Below are 21748 nucleotides of genomic sequence, written 5' to 3'. Positions count from 1 at the left end.
GTGTTTTAATTATCATGTAATTTGTTTTTTTCAGGATTAATAGTAAGTTTGTTAGCACTGCACCATTCACGAACCATTTGAGAAATTGATTTTATTGTTTTGAATGAATTTAAATAGGTTAGTATCATCTGCAAAGAGTCGAAAATGAAAGGAATTGCTAGAATTGGCTATATCATTAATATATATTAAAAATAAAATTAGGCCTGCGGAACCCCGCAGGTAATAGGTCGTGGCAAAGATGAAGTGTTTTCAATACATACAAATTGTTGGCGATTACAATAGTAGTTTTCAAACCAGCACAGTATTTCATGATTAATGGTGTCAAAGGCTTTTTTGAGATCGATAGAAATACCAAAGATGATATGGCCGAGATCAAGTTTGTCAGCTATGCCTAATAACCGAGCTTATTACGTGCAGAGAACATGAAACCCGTCCACGCGATACGCGCCACACAGCATGGCCAGAATGCGGCAAATGGTGCCGTACGCGAGCGCCTGTTCGAGTCACGCACGCAGTACGTATTTACTATAATTAGACATAGTCTTTACCTTGCCGTTTAATCGGTGTTATTTGCTTATTCGCACTGTTTGCTGTTTATCTTTAATAACAACTTGCTAAATTTGGTATGGAGTTTTTCCCATTAAATGTTCTCAAATTTCAAAGCTCTTTTGTTTTGCAATAATATCACTAGACCATATTTCCATATATGTTGTGCAGTATAGGAGAATTGATTTTACTACTGCATCGAACATATTTTAAAGTTAAAATGTCAAAACACAGATTTTTACCCGAAACTAATCAAATCTGCGCATTAGTTCAGAACAATCTATGTGCCAAGTTTCACATCGTCCGCCTGCACGGTGTTGCTCCGTTCGGACATTCCTCCCTCTACAACACCGTGCGGTAATTCTATTCATAACCGTGTATGTCACGTGGTTGCGCGATAGAAAGTTTACCGACCAATAGAAAGCTTTGTTACAATGACTACCAGTAAGCCCTTGAAGCTTTGCGTACCCGATGTCTTTGGCTTCATTTCTGCCAATATATGTTGCAGTGACATCATGGGCTTTGAGATATAACACCTAGTCTTCTATAATACTCAGCAGTGGCGACAACACTATTACCACGCTCGATGGTCGAAAGACCGGTAAACCATAATAACATAAGGATTTACTATTTCCAGTGCGACAAAAAACGAACACATCAGACTCGGCACTAAGTATAGTTTGAATAGCTTTGGTCTGAATATCTGTGAGTTGCATGATGTATGGACGTCGTCGCTGTATTGCCTCGACATCCAAGCCAAAAAAGCTTCCACTGTGCGCAGCGACATTCATTCTCAGGTCAGGCATTTTCACCGCCTGGCAGAAAACGGTATTTTGGGACGGTTGTTGACACCCCCTGAACAGTGTAACAAGATTATCCCTACATATGCAACATATTTAAATTTGGTTGTTTAGGATTTCTTCAAATTTATGTTTGTGCTGTTTCCTCGATTTTAGCTATTTTCACCGGCTCGCACAGAGCCCATAGAAATACACGGTAGAGTGGTGCGCGTCTCGTGACTTTGCTCCGCCTTGAAGATTTTGAGAGCTTTCCAAGCGCGTTGTAGAAAGGAGCAATATGATTGGCTGTTGGTAAACTGATTCTAAACTGTGAGGGCATTGTCACATACACATAGTTCTAATGAAATACTTCAAGGTGATAGTGGAGTGCTTCGCCGGAACATTCACCTTGAAAATTCAAGATGCAAGTTTCATCAAAATCCAATGTGTGGTTCTTTAGATATCAGTGGAACGATCATGGAACACCTAAAAATCAGCTAATTATCATGCAAATTAGGTAATTAATATGCATGGATTTTTACCAAAACCTAATCAAATCTGCGCTTTGGCCCAGAGCATCTATGCATTAAGTTTCATCAAAAATCAATGTATGGTTCTTGAGATATCAGTGGAACAGACACACACACAGACACACTAACTGCAAAGACTCCTTTTTTGTGCTTCGCACACGGCAGTCAAAAACTCTACCACAACAGCAATTAAAACAGCTTGCTGCATTACAAGTATTACTTCCCTGTGGTTCATGCTTATTTGAATATGAACATAACAAGCCAATTCTATTACACCTTGCTAGGCTCGAACTTCCATTCAATCAGAGCATTCCAAATAAACATGATTCCCCACAAATACTAGAGGGCGCTCTGACCAACAAATTGTATATATATATATATATTGATGACATGGTTATGCGAATCGAATGATTTGTTATTTGGTTTTCTGAGATTAATTTTAGCTTTGGATAATCATAATTTATATGTCGTTGTTATTGATATTTATAGACAGTGTTTCAACTGCTAAGGTACACAACTGCAAATCCAAATTTCATTGTAGAATAACCTGTAATCACAGACTTTACCCCCTAGTCGTATCATGTTTTATAGTATTGTGTTTTTAATATTTGTAATTGTATGTAATATTCAAATTGTAATTCGTTGTGCTATTCGTTGAATTAGAGTATTTGCGTCGCGTCACATTTTTTGTTAGTTCATATTGTATCAATACATTTTTATATTTCTGTTTATAACCTTATTCGTTTAACTATTACTTTCGATTATCTATCTGCTCAACCGGCCGGCCCTGGAGTGTCGGAAATTGTGTGATGTGTAGATAAGAACAGATGCCTGAACACATGTTGTTCTCACGATTTAAGTATTATGCAACATCTTGCTACCCTACAATTTCTGTTTGCACAAATATTGACATGTAACAGTAAATAGATGCTTAGTTTTAACGAATAAATCAGTTGCTGCTTTGTGTTCTAACTAGACACACCTCGTCTTAGTCTCCCCTACTTCACGACCCGAACCTTTCCCTACAATTTTGGGGTATTTTCACGCTTGAAATGTGCCATACAACTTTGTGGACATAGTATTTCCCTCTCAAAAATCGGTATTTTGATATTGAGCTATAAAAAACAAATCAATTCCAGCGACAGATGTTTGGTCCTCGTCATTCACGCAATATACAAAATCTTGCAGTGAATGTGACATCGCCAATTAAATTGATGCTCAAGTTTGATGCACTAAATAACAGCAAAAACCTCTCTTGAACCACCTTAATACATCCCCTTCTGCAGTATCATCGTCGTTGTCCTCCCCCTCGCCAAATAAATCAGAAGTTACAATCTAGTTCTGACAATGAAGTGATATGTTTATTGAGAGCAGCCTTAATTGTTTCAACGTATAGAAGAAGAGATACCAGATGTACCAAAGCAACTGTGGCAAATGGTTGGCAGTTGATGCTTAATAGATGATGCCACACACATACACATCTCAAGAATAAATACCTTACACCTGCCTTATTCTATTAACAGGAATATCAGTTATGGTGACACAAAAATGACTTGTAAAACAGAGATATTTATTCCAGTATTTAGTGAGACATTCCTGCATATATGTCATAAAATACCTGAGCAATATGAATGACTTTCACAAACACACTATACTCGATACAATATGCCAGCAATAATACAAGAAAAACAACATTATTGAAGTTATCTTGGACACATTGCATGCCGTCCTCCATCAAGTGGTAGCTGGGTTGCAGTAATGAAAGAGGAGTCATCAGATGCAAGAAATGCTATCGCTTTAGCAACTTCTTCTGTGGTACCAGGACGACCAAGTGCATGAGTGGTTTTGGATCGCTCCAAGAACTGCCAAAGAAGAAAATGTTTGACTATAACTAAACAAAAAACCTATTGAACTTTAATTTTTTTTTTTCAATTTGTCATGCATAATAAAGTTTAAACATATTACAAAAATGCAGAGGACTCAAGTATACCAATGATATCGTATTTTCCCAAACTCATTTTAAAAAATGTGGTCTCATAACATATTAAGAATAAATCTAAGCGTCTTACAGACTTAGCTTTGACAAACATTGAGTCAATGTCTGGGCTGTCAACATGGATTATTGAAAGGGATACATAAATACTCACAATATATCACTAATAAAAGAGATCATCTTCATATAAAAAAAATAAGTTGACCAATAGCCTTTCAGAATTTTTCTGCATTTCTTTCTTATTTGATTAAACTGAGTATGACAATATTAACATATTTCTGGTAAAGTTTTTAACCACAAGCTAATTTCCGAACTGATTTATGATTGGCTGGATGAGCTTAAACTGTCTTTTTTAAATTGATAAAGGATATCCAAATTAAGACGTATGGGATGGGAAGTATGGAATCGTTGAGAAATAATATCATTAACACGTCGCCATCTGATGCTGTTTTTCCCATGATTCTTTTTCTTCGAAGGCTTTCAACAACTGGTGTGGAATGTATTTCTTTCTCAGTCATAAACTTACTTCAGTATACTTTTCATCACTCATTCCTGCTCTCTTATGAACTTCTGTTATGATAACACCAGGACTAAAAGCAAACAAGTTTGATCAGATTATAGTAATGGAATATTAATTACCTATACCCGCACATATTTTCTGCTCTCTGGCTCTGTGTTGTGCCCCATACATCACAAGGATTAGGCTAATGTGCCACAAGCTCCATCAACACATATACTAAATAATAACTCAGAAATTCACCATGCAAATTATTACATTTGTTCATGAGCCACAAACTAGTATATGCATCTAAAAATAATCTACTAGTTGTGTAGATACACTGAGAGAAATAACCTCAGATGAGTGAATTGTTGGAGTTTCCTTCTCAGATAAACAACTACTGTCAGTGATGGGATTTCAAGCATGCCTCCTGACTGGTACTTTCATCACTTTCTGCAATGTCAGTACACTTTACTACGAGGACAGTAATATAATATAATTTATTTTACCTGGAAACATTACTAGATCAAACATTTGTAGGAGCCTTTACCAGGGGCTTGTTTTAACAATAGCCCTTTGACTTTGACTTAACCAGTCAACTTTTGTCACAAAATAAACTCTTTTAATTTTTTCTCATTTAAAAAAAAAATGTGACCACGACATGTGACTAAATGTAAATCTGATAAAACATAAAATACTCAAACAAATCTAAAATGTTGGTGTTGTTAATGATTGTTGGTCAATGATTCAAACTGCTTGCAAGAACCAATCATATTACTTTTATGAAATATGGTATGGGCCATCGAAAATGATTATACAGAACAGCCATGATAGTAAATAAATACAGAAATTATTAAGAATATGCTACTGGTGTAATATATGGAGAACTCAATATGAAGTCATCTAACATAATCATAAGAATATGTATATCATGTATAGAAATACTATTGACATTTCTGTGAAAAAAAATCTAATTTTGTGATTAGCTGTTATATTTGAAAGAAAGTATTTTTTTTAATTTATTCTCTATAAATAAAATAAACAGTAGTATGTTTTGTTGACCTGATTTGAATGAACAATATGACGTTCACTTAAATTGATAACTATTTGTTTAACTAAATGTTTAAATTCATAATACTTACTTGACTGAATTAACTCTGACTTGTTTTGAAGCTAATTCTGAAAAAGAAATAAATATTATATTAGGAGACACTCGCTAAAACATCAATTCATACCCACACACATAATTCATGTGGTTTATTGTTTTTATTGGTTTCAGAGTTCATTTTACAGGCTTCAGTTTACACAGGGTTCAGTATATACTGGTTTTCAGTTTATACGGGCACAGTTCAGATATGATTTAATGTACAACGATAATTTCTATATCACAATATAATACAATAGTCATACATACCTAATGCAACAGTGTTTGTGAACTGGTCAACTGCTGCCTTTGACATATTGTAAAGCAAAATACCCGGAAACTAAAATAGAAACACAACTACCAGATCATTATCCTATTGAGCTAAATTACATCTGTCGAGAGATTCTTGATCAATCAAAATACTTCATCACTAGGGTTTAAAAATACTAAATGCCCAGTTTTCAAATCTGATCCAAGCCTTTACTCTGGAAACATTGAGGATCAAGTCAAGTTCTGAGCATATTATATGACATAAAGCCCTATAAGTCATTGGATATAGACCATGTGACAGTTTTAATTTTGAGTTTTGACCCAGACTGAGATTAGAAGTACTAAGAAGAAATGACCATATACAGCCGGCTTTAAACTATAACCTCATAACGCCTGTTGGAATGAATACTCACTTCTTTGATGCCAGTAATTGGCTTGCAGACTGTACCATGTTCATGAGTTATGAATATTTAACATTTGGTTGTCATGTAAAAACCCTTGAATATAGTGTCCATCTGACAAAAATGCAAATGTGAGAACAAAAGAAACACATTCCACTACTTCTACACATATGTTCTCACTAGAACACATTGTTTAATAAAAGTTTCAGAGATTTTATAGCATATATGCCAACGCAACAAGCTGAACATGGGTAATTAGAATGAAAATTAGGTAATTAACATATTTAGATCTCTTTCAAATTATCAACTACACAAACAGTATGCATCAGTATCAACAAAATATGCTAAAAGGAGATAATTAATATGCAAATTAGCTAATTAACATGCTGATTATTTCCCAATTTAGGGTTAGACATTCCGCTACCAAAACAATGTGCATGTAGCAAGTTTTAACCTAACCTATTTGAGCCAATTGTTAGAACTTTAACAAAACATGCAAAAAGGAGTTACTGGGTAATTCTATAGAGTGCAACCTACATATTAATATGCAAAGATTTGTACCAAAATCTTATAAGGTCTGGGTTAAACTATCTTGTTTTAAATTGCATCGCGACCCACCCAGTGGTTCTTGAGATATTGATGTAACAAGACTTGACACAGACACACAGACAAACATTGATACTATATTCATCGACAGCGATGGAAACAGTATTTCAAATCAGTGCTGAAAATTTTGTAATAGAATCACCCGGTTATCCACATACCTGTTTTGAGCAGCAGGATAGAGCTCATAAGCAACAGTAAATTGAACAAGCAGCCTCTCGGCTCAGATATCTTCACTGTTAGCAATTTAATGCACATTTCAATTGAAGATATCATCACCAAATTAATCAATGAATGTTGAGAAAGAACTTTTGTGTGCTAAAAGGATTGGAGGAATGAAGTACAAATAAGGAATACTGTATTTACTTTGTATTTACAGTTAGCACGTGTTTTAAAATATAAATGCAATGTTCAGGGTGGTTCCAAGCAGCTATGGTTTAACAATTATAAATATTTAATGAAATAATGACCATATATGATGACTTGATATTTTGGTCATATATCTTGTCAGACAACAAAAATATAGCATCAATTGCATATCGCTGTCTGCAACAGTACTTAAAGCGGAAGGGTCGTCGCCTGCGCACGTGTGGGAATTAAGTCCCAAGCGATGATAACAACACACGCTAAGAATGCAAAGGCTCATGGGTAGATGCTTGTTTGTAAACAATGACACGATATGGCCATCTGATGCATGCGCAGGTGACGACTCCCCCGCTTTAAGATATTACAGTTCCAAATTATTATAATTATTAAGGTCACATGACCATATATAGTCATCTGAAACAGTCATATCACATGATTTCAATGAAAAACTAATTAGGTTTGCGAATTATTCAAGAACATCTATGTATCATGTTTCATTAAAATCTGTTGAATGATACTTGAGACACAAGTGAAAATGCTTGAAATTTGCTAATTAACATGCAAATTAGGTCATTAATAGACATGGCTTTCAACCAAAAATCAGTCAGGGCTAGTTCTTTATAAAAAAAGTGAAAACGCTTGAAATTGGGTAATTAATATGCAAGAATTTCAACCAAAAATTAATCATGGCTCTGCATTATCCCAGAGCATCTATGTATCAATCATTAAAATCTGTTGAATGGTTCTTGAGAATCAAGTGAAAATGCATAAAATTGGCTGATGAATATGCAAATTAGGGTAATAAAATGCATGGTTTCAAAAAACATATCAGGTATGCATATTATCCTGGAGCATCTGTGTATTAAGGTAGCGGGACTATTATTTGCATACTTGTTTTCATCTTCTAATTGTGACCAAATGACTACAAATAGACCCAGGAAAGTATATATTTTTAGAATCGACAGACTTCAAGCTTTACAAAGGTGTGTTTGCCATGCCCGTATCTGCATTCTATGACCCGTTACTTAATCAAAGGTGAAAAATTACTTTTTCTGTAAAAAAAATAATTACGCATTTATGCTGGCGATAAGAAGTATTTTTTTCACTTTTTCTAGTTGTTCAATAGTCTGATAAATTGAATGTGTCTGGTCAGTTTTATGCAAGCAACGCGTTTTAAAAAACAGTGTGCTGAATTTCAATTACTGTTTTAGTCGCATTGCCTCCAACTCAAACCACAACTCGTTGGTAAATAATCGATGAAATAGTTTGTCAGGACACATTCAAGTTCCTCTCATTGTCACCTCAAAGCGGTGAAAATTTGGTATTAATCCGATGACAATAAGTATACGTTATTTTTTGTTAAAGACCTTGTATTTTGAAAAACATAAACTCCTAGAAAACGTCCATGAAGTAACAGCAAAGATTTTCAAGCTTGTTTATCTGCACAATCAATTTGTTTTCCCATCAAGGTCTGCTTTAAAATGTGTAGGGACATCCAAATGTGTAAGGCTATTGGAAACCAAAAAAATAAAGGAATGGGATAGCTATAATTGGATAAATTCGGCATATGAAAACACCAAAATCAATGATTTTTTTCAGTGGCTGTGTGACCTTGTGTCTGAAACATTCATATGCAAATGACTAATCTGTGAAACAAACAGGGGCGAAGACAAACCACTCAAATGTTTGGAAACACTCATTGTGTGTCAGATAGCTACTGATAACACATCCTAACATTGCTTTGTCTTGAGTTTATCTTTGAAACTTATAGGCACACAGATTAAACCTGTGTTGTTGATTCTGGAAAACACTACTGAGGCTGCCTTGCTTCCCCTCAGAAAATCTACATTATAACCAACTTACATGACATTCTATGTTATGTTGACTTTATCACATGAAAGTTTATAGTGCATTTCATCAATTAATAAATAAATGTGAAAATCGTAATTTTCAACACAAATAATAGTCTCGCTACCTTAAGACTCATTGAAATCTGTTGAATGGTTCTTATAAAATGATTCAAATTGGCTAATTATTATGTAAATTAGGTAATTAATACGCACATATTTAAACCAAAATCTAATCAAGTCTGAGCATTATCCCAGAGCATCTATGTACCATGTTTCATTAAAATACACACACAGACACGGACACAGACAAATGCACTAACTGCAAAGGCTCCTATTGTGTGCTTCGCATAAAGGAGTACATATATACATATGTATTTGTAAGGTTAGGAAGATAAAGATACAAGAGCGTTTTTGCTAGTAACATTGTTTATTTGAAAACTAACTCGCAATAGGATCTACATCAATTTCTCTAAAAATGAATATCTGATATAGAATTAAAGTGACTCACCGACCTCAAGCCAGCAACACTTGAGACGTTCACAATAGATCCTATGAAGCAAAAAAAGTTCAGTTAACAAGTGACGACAAAGATTTATCATTTGATGGAACAAATCAAAGAGAATGTGCCATGGCTCATAGTCGTATTATATAACAAGTATTATAATTATAATTGAATATACAGTGGAGTTTGTCTGAATTATGTCACCACTAGTCAGGTCATACTACCGGTAAAGCGATAATAGCTTTTTGTCTAAATTTAGCCACATATAGATGGCCAAATCTTACCGAAATATTGTTATTGACAAAAATACACACAGCCATTAATTATAATTTAAAATGCGATGTGAAAAGTAAGGGTCCAGTAGTCGCCATTTTGTTGAAATCGGCCACTTTGTGTTGACTGTAAAAATTATGATGCACAATGAATGCTGATATAGGAAATGATGCATAAAATTATTAGTCAGAGAGGGGTTCAGCTTTTCAAGATGGCAATGTCCAGGGCATCTGATAAGTTGTCAGCTTGTACTGAAGTGCGCTTGACAAAATTGGATTTTTATAGAGTGCGCCCTCTGTAGACCAGGGCCTAGACTCACGGCCATCTTTTTTCACTTTAATACAAGAGATTACTAAAATGTACAACATCGGTATATAGCGTATAAGCTATGCTTTCCGTATCTATTTTTTGGCAATGGCCATTGCAAATTGAAACTAATGACACAAGAAATGTTTTATTAAAAATAGTCAAAGTTAAACTGTAAATAGCTCCTGTGTGATCCGAGCAAATGTTATAAAGGTATAGGCTTTGCGTAATAAGTGAATTTAAGTAAATGTAGGTCAATCCATACTTTTACCAAATATCAATAAAATTGATCAAGATGTCCAAGAAACTATGACGTATATAGAAACACTAGATTTTGATATGGGCATTTTGAAAAACATGTGAGGACACTATACTGGTAAATAAAGGGCACTGTGAAAGTTAACTGTAATAGAGACAACATCTGAAAGATCACACAATATTAAACATGTGAGGGTGCTATCACTGTGAAAACAGCTGCTTGTATAGAGATACTGGTACTCTGGTCATTTTTTCACGGAAAAACGTAAAATTTATTCATTTTAAGTATGACTTAGGGACGACGTCAAAAGATCGATGTCGGATAAAAAACTTATTTCCTTTAGTTTGGGGATGGGGGGTTTTGACCTCAAAAAGTTTCCATCCGACAAAAACGATTTTATTTTTTAATGAAGTAGTTCATGATTGGATAGAAATAACCGAAAAGGGCAAAAACAGAAAAATGTTTGGTTTGAGTGTAAATCTGTGCGTCAAATGAGGTGCATTTGTAAAATCTTTTTACACCCACCCGACAGCCAACTGCTATGCAATACTACTGTCCGATTATCAATTTGTATTTAATGGTGAATGTAGTCTGACGCCATGACCAATATTTATCAATTAAGTTTCAGTGGGGGGGTAGGGGGGTTTGGAAAAAAACTAAAGGAATTAAGTTTTTTATTCGACATCGATCTTTTGACGTAATCCCTTAGAAATTAATAAATCAATAATGACATTTTTTTCTACAACGTCATTTCAAAACTCAAGTCAGCGATTTTTCATTGATCTATCTATACCTTATGCGTAACAATACGATCACCATGGGTATTCACTGCTGCTGTTGTGATCATCAGTCCCTGACTTTTTGGTTTAAAAATACACAAATTTAGAATGTTTTGTTAATTAAAACGATTCATTGACGATTATGAGATGTTCTTTTTAAACATGCACTCTGCGCAGCCATCTTTGTTACCTCGATCGGAATCCCCCTTATAACCCAGCATGCATCAAAACATGTGTTATGTCGCTTCAGTGGCGTCCCTTGGCAATGAGGCACTCTATGATTAAGAATTCTAGAGGTCAGGGTTCGTTTTTTCTTTAGCCACCTCATCTGCAGTTGAATAATTTTTGCTTTGATTTATTTACTTATTTATTTGCCCTAATTTTTTTTCCCATTGTGACTTAATTTCACCATTATTTTTTAATTCTTGGTAATTACTGTAGATGTCCAAGTATAAACCCCTGCTTGAGTATAAGTCCCCTCAAAATTTACAGCATTTTAGTAATTTACAGCATTTTAGTCATTTATCCGATTAACCCCCCCAACCCCCCCCACCTGGCAAATTAATTTGGCATGTGAATAACGGTAGTTCCCTTTCTGAAGGATGTGGTGGCCCTGAAAATCTTTTCTGACGCCTAAAATTGTCTATTCACCAGTAAGTTTATATTCAAGAGCATGTTTATTGTGACTGGCGTGAATGGGTTAGCTTTATTTCGACAATGAGCTGTTATAACTGTAAACAATGTTAAATTATTTTTCTAATGCTTAGTTTATCTTTTGTAAACAACTATTTAACCGCAATTAATCGCAGTGCAGCAAATCGGGATAGATTTTCTCGATGCAATGGGCAAATTATTACTTTGTGAGCCCCGCTCCCTCGAAAGACTTCTTGTAGAATTCTGTTTTATCACTGTTTTTGTAAGGCTAACGGAGACAGGATTACCTTATCAATACATGTCATTGTTTTAAAGATCTACAAAACGAGGCTGACACTTGTAAACAATACAACAACTTAAGCATCATGGACGGGATTTCAAGAATGACTGGCAGAACGAATGTAGTGCGGCTATTTGTATAAGCACTGTGGGCTCGTGGTGCTTGAAAGGCCTAAGAAGAACACTGTACATGTAACCAGCACATTTGTGAATCAAGATTGGCAGAAAGTTGTACAGGACTCTGAAATTGAACTTGCATTTATGAAAATCAGAGAGGGTAAAACTGAAAAATTGTCATGACATATTAAATCATTATACACTAAAACTCAGACCTTCAATGAAATATTACCAGTATTTTTGCGACAGAATATGTTATCGCAATATGCAAATTAGGCTAGTCACCCAAGTCAAATATTTGTTAAGAAATTTCAAAGACTCTAAGTTATAAATTAATTAATGCAATAATTAGCTAATTAATATGCATGAATATGCATATATTAGCTGTGTGCCAAATTTCATTTGAATTGAAATTGTAGATCTTGAGTTATAAGTGGAAAAAATGTTAGTCACAGAGTAACAGATTCACAGACATCGGTAGCACATAAGCTCCATTTCACAGGAGCTAAAAATTGAAGAAAAAATATTAATAGTTACAGCTAATGTTTTTTCTTTGTGAGATGAGGTAGCGATAACATTGTAATGTGAAACATAGATCTCAAATTAATGTTCATAAGAGTGTCATATTCTTCTAAGGTAGTTGTCTCAAAGGTGCCATCAATGGTCATGTTGTACTAACCTTTTGTTTTTATGAGACGAGGTACTGACAACATTGTAATGTGAAACATAGATTTCGAATTAATGTTCATTAGAGTATCATATATTCTTCTAAGGTAGTTGGCTCAAATGTGCCACCAATGGTCATGTTGTACTAACCTTTTGTTTTTATGAGATGAGGTACAGACAACATTGTAATGTGAAACATAGATCTCACATTAATGTTCAATATAGTATCATATTCTTCTAAGCTAGTTGGCTCAAATGTGCCACCAATGGTCATGTTGTACTAACCTTTTGTTTTTATGAGATGAGGTACAGACAACATTGTAATGTGAAACATAGATCTCACATTAATGTTCATTATAGTATCATATTCTTCTAAGGTAGCTGTCTCAATAGTGCCATTAATCAGAATACCAGCATTGTTTACCTGTTTATAAATGAGTAAATGAACAGAGGTCAGTGACAATTAGTTCATTAGTTGGCTTTACAATGACAATTGTGGTAGGTGTGACCAACATGAAACCCAACTCGTTTCCCTTTTACAAATGCACCAGTACATAATATACATACAAACAACAAGTCATTGAAAATAACACAGTCCCCGTTAAATTTTTGAAAGTTCTTTTTGTGCTCGTCATACTAAAGCGGAGGGGTTGTCCCGAGAGTGTCCTTGAAACTTGAGTTCCAAGTGGCGTATACAACAGATTGTTTATTTACATCAAAATACGTGTTCCGGAATCGGTCCACAGGATTCTGAAATATGACTCTGGACAGACTGACACACGGACGGTCACATGGACGGACAGACTCAGGAACTCACGAACAGTCGGGACATATATCCTAACATGTATGATCTTTATACTAAATTTGAATGAAAACTGACAAAGCATGTCCAAAATACGACATTTTCAAAAAACAAGATGGCTGCCAGTTGGCCATTTTTGATCCATTTGTGAAATAAATCGTCATGGACATGTATCCTAACATGTATAATCTATGTACCAAGTTTGAATGAAAACTGACAAAGCATGTCCAAAATACAACATTTTCAAAAAACAAGATGGCTGCCAGTCGGCCATTTTGAATCGAATCGCTAAACCACTGCATGTGCATATGTCCCACATAAAGTACTAGGCACATTCAAAGAATGAACGGAATCGGTCCAAGGACGCACAGACGCACGGAGACTGAATTGTAAGTCCCCGTTTTCGGACTTCGGACTAAAAAAAATGTAATAATAAGTTTATCACAAATAAAAGTAAAAAAATATTTTCTCATATCCCACAAGTGAAACCATCATTGATCAATAATATATTTATTAAACACCATAAAAAAAAATAAACAAAGATATGTTGTAAACTCAAGTCTGAGATACAACTCTGGTGGCAGCCATTTTCTCTAGGACAATGTTAAACGACCAACCAATGTCACTGTAACACTTCTCGTGTAAAATAAACCGTGAAAGCAGTTTGCTATAGGGTCATTAGAATTTATTGTATTTTTTTATAAATTGCTGTTGACAGTACATACACCTATCTGTAGCAAACTTGTTCACTTTACCGATGGAATATCTACTACAGTGCTGTAAGTTGGTTATGTACAAAATTGGTTACCACTAGAACGACTAACAACATCATGGGGATCGTTTTCGCACTGGTGTGTGTTTAATAAATTTAATCAGTTTATCGATCTGCTAGTTTTCAGTGTGTAGTATGGCATATACAAGTACACATGTACAAAGTATATGTATAACAATGTATATTTAGCAATTCAAATTTACCAGCACATCAAGTTGTCCAAAATGCTGGATTGTCTTCTCAACTGCAGTTTTACAGTCTTCTTCTTTACTTAGGTCCCCTACTATTAACAAAACCTAAAAAATAGAAATTTACTTCATAAAAAAACTTTATTTTTGCTTGGAATTAATTTTCGCTATTTTTGCTGAAGGAATGATTCAGTGAAAATAAAATCCAGTGAATATACCTTTTTCCCTATATTCAACTCGTCAAAAATCAGTGAAAATAAATTCCATACAAAACACCCGAAAATTCCTTTCAGCGAAAATTAATTCCAGCTAAAATAAAGTATTCTACAGTAATAGGAGTATGCAAAGCCAGAGATTTGAGGGGAGACAAAGTCTTGATAGCATCTGGGTAGTATTTATTGCCCATTTTGGATCGAGCATTAAGCGGGGAAGTCGTCCCCTGCGCATGCATCAGATGGCCATAGCGTGTCATTGTTTACAATGAAAGGATGTTGTTGAGATTGTTTATTACGCATTTAGACATTTGATACACATTCTCCTAAATAGCATAGACATGTCTCTGAGCAAAGTGTGATAGGTTGGCTTAGGTGGGATTGGATATCTGCAAACACGTCCTTCTCCCTCTTTACCAGAATGGTCTGGAATTCATTTAGGTGGGTTGGTAAATAAATGTCAAGAAGTTTAGTGTACTGTTTAGAAGCCTGGTTTGGAAGATCGTGGTTTGGAAGAGAGAAAACATCCAGGAGGTGGACTCAGCAAAACCCTTTCATGATGTTAAAGAAGGCTACCTATTATACAAGTCATCTACTTTACTTAAATCGAGGGAGTCGTCGTCACCTGTGCATGCGTCAGATGGCCATAGCGTGTCATTGTTTACAAACAAACACCTGCCAATGAGCCTTTGTGTTTTTAGCGTGTGTTGTTGTTGTCGCTTGGGACTCAATTCCTGTGTGTGTGCAGCTGACGACCCTCTCGCTTTAAATAAATAGATATGGTTAAGGTTGATAAAAGTACACACCACAATCCAGCTTGTCCCTAAGATTATGATCAAAAAGCCCAATTAAGTAAGTCCAATTAAGTCACAGAATTTTTGAGTGAGCAGCTAGAATATGAAAAATAGCAGATGGTTAATTAGCCTGTGAAATAAATTTGTACTTGTCAACGCCAACAACAAAAGTACATCTTACTGTAGTACATAGTGTAGTATGTACTTTTGATTTTGACATTTACAAGCAAATATTTATTTCATTGCATCTGATTTGCTCGTAACTATTCAAACTTACAGATTATACGATGAAGAATATATTATTGAGGAAGGGGGTGTGAGGTGCTGGCTGAATCTTGGGTCATAAAATCAGGAAGAGGGGGGGGGGGGTATACCTTATCTTTATCAAGACCATTAGCTTCACAAGCTGTTCCTACTTTCTGTAAATTCTCTTCATTTCGTCCACACAATGCCAAATAACATCCTAGAGATGCAAAATGACCGGCAGTACCAGCGCCAATGCCCGAACTAGCACCTACAAAATACAAACGTATGTTGAATTGAGTGTAAACAATACTAAAAATCATAGCGCACAAGTCAATTTTTCATTTTCTGCTTCAGCATCAGATAAGAGATACAGAGCAAGCAAGAAGGAGAGAATTTAAGAATTTAATTTAGTATTTACCATGCCGTTTATTTAGTGTTATTTATTCTCTTTTTAATCATTGACTGATTTCCTATCTTGTATGCCAATGATATACAACTGCCGAGGCAGTGTGAATAGTCATGTCGACATCATTAGAAATTTATAAAATATTTTGTGAATATTTTGTGAAAAACATTCATGTCTGGTTGACTTTTCATCTGAGCATGATTTATAAAGACATGAAACAATAGGTGATTTTCCGTACAATTGCGAGATCTCGCGAGATGCATGAAAGACGCGCATCGAACGTCTGCCGCAAAAATCGAACGATTTGATTTTGAACTCGAATTTCTTTATTTCGTAGCTCACATCGACCGGCCGATCTTCGACAGAGGAATATTGCTTCCGAATACCCTTACTTAATCAAAATTGCCTATCATCAAATGTGGACAGCACATTATTAAGCATGGAAATGTCCCCAAAATACTTTCGCATTTGTCGAATCCCACGCGACGTTTGATGCCACTACGACGCTATGACCTTTGTTTGTCCTGTTTTTACGTTCGATTTCACGCATAACGCGTGATTCTCGCAGTGAACGGGAAAATGGTCTATTATTTTTTCAGTGTACTAATGTATTTTGTACAGGGAAGTTATTAAAAAGTAACACAGTTCAAACAGCCATAAAAATAGAGCCTTTTGGTTCTTACAATAAAAAAATCTTAAAATAATTAAATGTAGTTTTAAGATAGGTATTTATGGTCGTCAAGAATTATTAGGAAATTTGGATGATTACTATTATTTTTTTTATGAAATAATGCTTTAACATGGCTTTCTTTGGAAATAATTTTAAAATTGTCCATTGTTGCACTTTGTACTGGGTGAAAACAAAAAAAAAAGTTGATGACATGTGTCAAAATCAATAATAATGTCATACTTTTGAAACAAAATAATTTTGATAATTTTTCATTTCTATATATTACATTGAACGCTCTTATAACAGGATAATGTATAATTTTCTGCTAATTATAAAATGCAACATCCCATTATATGTTGTCAGTTTCATACTACATTAAGGTAGTATAATATTCCTGAAATTTGTACATGTAAGCATATATATACATGTGCCACTGTCCCAATCTTATTTTTGCATAAAACAGTAAAATAATATGCAGTAAAATTTAGCAGTGATGTCCATTAAGCACAATTAAAACCCATTTCCTCATAAAAAAAATAGTGTGAATTTTTTGTATACATGTAGACATCAAAAAGTACCTTGTAAGGCACTATATATCAACGAGCAAACATTTTGAGATACATCCTTGCCATGGAAGACAATGCCAAAATGCTCCAAAACGTTGCTATTTTAACAGTATTTTATTGAGCAATTTTCTCCAAACTGAGTACTGTGACCCCATATTTTTTTTCTAATTCATATTCTTTTGACAATATTTTTACTTTTGTGTAGCAGTCTACCTTAAAAAAGTACATGTATATTAGCCAATTAAACAGTTTCAAATCATATATTACATAAACAAATTATTATATTTTACAACAGGAGTGGATCAACGATGTGATGATCTAAAGCTTTGCGATGCAACTTTACAGCGACAATAACTGTAACTATCATTTTTTGTGTTCGATTTATAAAACATTTTTTGTGTCGTTAGTGTCAATTCATACCGGCCTTCTCCAAAATGTGGACATTGAAAGCATAGCATATACGCTCTATCTCGATGTTGTACATGTTAAATTATTTGCATGCAAAAAAAGATGGCTGCTGGGTAGCGTCTGGGTCACGAAAGGGCGCCATCTAGTTTTGTCAAACAAAAATCAAGGATTATGGTACAAAATGACAACTTACTGAGGACCCTTGGCAAAATGTCAAGTACGTTGCCATCATGATGAGCCTCTAAGCTCTCTCTGACTGCCTCTCACTGGTGAATTTATGTTTCATTTTCCATAATAGTGTGTCATGTGACATGAATTTTCTTCAGTCATGTGACCGATTTCTACAAAATGGCGACTATTCAACCCTTAGTTTTCACATCACATTTTATGTGATAATTAGACTTGTGGCAGCTTTATGTGGTTTATTCAAACCAAAAATATTCAAAATATATTGCTGCTTTAACCTATAAATAATATTGCACTGTCCAGCCCAAGCCATACTAACCAATATCAATAAAATTAACACCAAATACTAATAAATATAGCACACATTCCAATGCCTTTTGGGGTAAACATTTGCAAATTTATGATTAATGTCAATATAATTAACAAATTGTACATCTGTATATTTGTCGATAATTAAACTGTGACTAGGTATAAATGCATCAAGAAATAAAAATACCATTTGATATGTAACACTTGCTTTATCTTTTTTAACAACTAACTTTCTTTTTGTAGTAGTAGTTATCACAACTAATCTTTATTGCTATTAACTGATAGAAACATTGTATTTCTAAGGATGCAATAAAGTTATTATTATTATTATTATTATTATTATTAATGTATATGGACATATAAACACATTTTATTAATACTCAACTATGAACATGATTTCTGAATCCAAAATTAACCGGTATATTCGTGGAAAAAATTATTTACGGTTTCCGTACTGTGTCACAGCATGGAGCTCCATGGTCACAATCCCTCCACAAAATATAGAGGGACTGTGTGTGTACATTCATGATCAGTTTGGTAGAAACAATCTGCAAAACGTTGATTGATTCGCAGAAATTAGTTAATCCTAAAATTAAGAAAGATATGCGTTCGCTAGCCTTTCAAGCGTCAGCAAAATCAGCATGCAGTCACTGACTTCGACTATCAAGAAAGTCACATGCGGAAATGATACGAGGCAGATCGAGGCATCGCAGATCATGGTCACGGCTACAATTTCGCACATTCTGGATAGCTCTTACTACGGGCACACAAAGTGTTTAAGTTGACAGGGCGTCGATTCGACATATTCCACCAGGAATCTCGCAATTTCAATGAATAGCATCGGGAAACGTGCGATTCGGACGATGCAACCTTGTTAGCTCGAGCATTTTAGCTGAATTCTTGCGTACGGTTCAACCGCGGTGACAACACTCGGTGTCAATAACCCACGTGTTGACTGAAACTATCTAGTGATACAGTTTGTCGATATCATAACAAGCAAACATGTGTAAATACATACCAGTTATCAAAGCTACTTTACCAGCAAGAGATGCCATATCGCCGAAGGATTGATGAAAACTATGTCACACGTCAAAGAACCACAGTACCACGTCAGCATTAATGAAATGTTCGAGTTACGGGCATCGAGATACGAACATCGGGCAATATACATTTTTATTTTTGTTGAACGTCCACATTCAAGTTTAGTAACTCGATCTTTAATTTAGTAATTCAAAGTTCGGTTGACTGTTAATTGAGCATCGAGTTACGATTTCACAAAAGTGGGCATTGCTTTAAAAATATGGGCGTGGTCATTTGGGTAACTCGAACAATTCAGCATCTCTGAACTATGACCCGCGACAAAAATAGATTAGATCAGGTGGTATCGCATGTATCATGAAAGCGATTAAAAACACGGAAGGCATCCGCTATGCATAGAGCATGTATAATAGGACCAGATAATACTAGTAGTAGATCAATCAATTGACAAAAATAACTCGGCACAATATAAATCATCTTATACGACGGAGTGAACCAGGGGAAATAAATCACAGATCATAAGATTGCTATGGCCCGCAACGGTGACTTGTATTTCTTTTCTTTTTTTATGAGACAGTGAACAAAAGATCATTTGTATCGGTTATTATTTAATACGAGTAATTTGTATTAATTATGTAAGGTATAAAAATAACATCTTCAATAAGATAATCCTTTATAATCCTAGGCAAAGGCAGTTGTTCAACCTGTTTAATGCACGGGTAAGAGTGAAAACACTTTGTTAGAACTCTACGTATTACGTGTCGGCAGATGTCCTTTAAATCCGCTGGCTGGTTGCCAACCAAGGCGTGCTCAAAATACGCCAGCGCGTCTTTAACGTGTATCGGCAGTACATCATTGCCCATACTGTTCGTGATCGTGAAAAACCTCGGCAATTTCTCTGGCGTTATGTTAGGGTGAATTGTCTCTATCACCATAGGCCAGAATGGAATAGCCACATCGTCCGTTCTGCCGCGTAAATCGCCAAGTAACAATGTATCCATGTATTCGAATACCGCGGTGGTTCCTGCATTGCTTAGGATTTCTGGATTTGCTCCATATTCTAACAGCAGCTGCAGTGCAGACCAATTTTTCTGTCTGGCTGCTACGTGAAAGGGGGTAAATCCGCTAGCGTCCTGTGCGTTTGGATCCAATCCCAACCGCAGGAGTAACTTGATACAATCAGTATCACTAGTATTATCGATCCGAGCAGCCACGTGGAGCAGCGTTCTGTTGCCGGGAATTTCATGCGTGTAGTCAGCACCTCTATCTATGAGTGCCTTCATCACACGTACGTTGCCGTTTTTTGTTGCTACAAAAATAGGGGTGTATAGCAACGTCTTGTCCCTGAGGTCTACATCGGCTCCGTACTCACAAATTGTGTGTAAAATGTCAACAGCATCAAAACTGGCTATTAGGTGAATAGGCGGTGGATGGAGATCACTCACTATGTTGACATCAATACCGTGTTTACATAATAATTCCACACACTCAATTGACCGATTTCTTATCGAATCAGCATAGCGGCGATAACTTTCCTTTTCTCTGCTGACTGTCGATGACGATTCTATAACCTCGTCGCGAAAATTTGGCCAGTACATGACTGAGATATGTAACGCTGATCTTCCTAAATCGTCGAGAATATTTGGGTCTGCTCCGAAGTTCAGTAACAGTTGCAATATCTGTGGTCTCCGGTGTAAGGCTGCGGCGTGTATGAGTCGTACGCCACCACAGTCGACGAGAGTTGACCAACTCGCCTCAGGCACCATTAATGGGTCGTTTACTGGATGACCGGCTTTTAACAGTTTCTCACAGGTCGCTAAATCGTTTTTCAAAATAGCGTCATGAACAAGTTGCCATCGCTGTAACTCGCTACATGCCTTTATCTTCCGTTTACTTAGCGTCCCCGGCCTTGCAAAGTTGATTTCTTTTGAGAAACATCCGCCCATCTTCTAACCAACAAGAATGCGACGAAAGATGATGAGAAATCGTTACCACGCGTGTGTGCAACTCCGCAACAAATGATCCACGGAAAATGAATCAATGACATTGTGTCGGCGTCGTGTAGATTCCTTTCCATTGTGAAGTGGCGGTCTTTCCTTCGATTAATTTTTATTGGTTGGTGGCGCGTTTCAAGGTGTTCTTAGAATAGAATCATCTTGTTCATTCTCCTTCCCAGGGCCCCGTGCGGTAAGAACGCTGTAGAAAATTGATACGAGATTTAGCATTGCTATAAAAACGGCTGTCCCCAGTGTACAATATATACATACACAAAAATATTAAAGTGGCCACAATATGATATAAAAATTTTCAAATCATAAAGGGAACACAAACGATC

The 21748-nt window shown here is 35.6% G+C and overlaps 2 protein-coding genes across 2 annotated transcripts; both read right to left on the bottom strand.

The window, feature by feature from the left end:
- Positions 1-3404: 3404 nt before the first annotated feature.
- LOC100378613 (uncharacterized) lies at positions 3405-19689 on the bottom strand. The gene is made up of 9 exons (XM_002734086.3): positions 19394-19689; positions 15959-16098; positions 14594-14686; positions 13102-13240; positions 9490-9530; positions 5762-5831; positions 5490-5526; positions 4375-4438; positions 3405-3717 (listed from the first exon to the last, which is right to left on the bottom strand). The coding sequence occupies exons 1-9, from the start codon at positions 19428-19430 to the stop codon at positions 3559-3561; spliced, it is 780 nt and encodes a 259-aa protein (XP_002734132.1). The 5' UTR covers positions 19431-19689; the 3' UTR covers positions 3405-3558.
- Positions 19690-20021: 332 nt separating this feature from the next.
- LOC102809404 (ankyrin repeat domain-containing protein 61-like) lies at positions 20022-21359 on the bottom strand. Its single transcript, XM_006815681.1, has one exon. The coding sequence runs from the start codon at positions 21357-21359 to the stop codon at positions 20022-20024; it is 1338 nt and encodes a 445-aa protein (XP_006815744.1).
- Between the last annotated feature and the right edge of the window lie 389 nt (positions 21360-21748).

This window comes from Saccoglossus kowalevskii, chromosome 16 (genome assembly GCF_978046115.1).
Source record: "Saccoglossus kowalevskii chromosome 16, keSacKowa6.1, whole genome shotgun sequence".
Lineage (NCBI taxonomy): Eukaryota > Metazoa > Hemichordata > Enteropneusta > Harrimaniidae > Saccoglossus > Saccoglossus kowalevskii.
The sequence above is the reverse complement of the archived record's forward strand: the minus strand, read 5'-3'. Positions and strand labels throughout refer to the sequence as shown.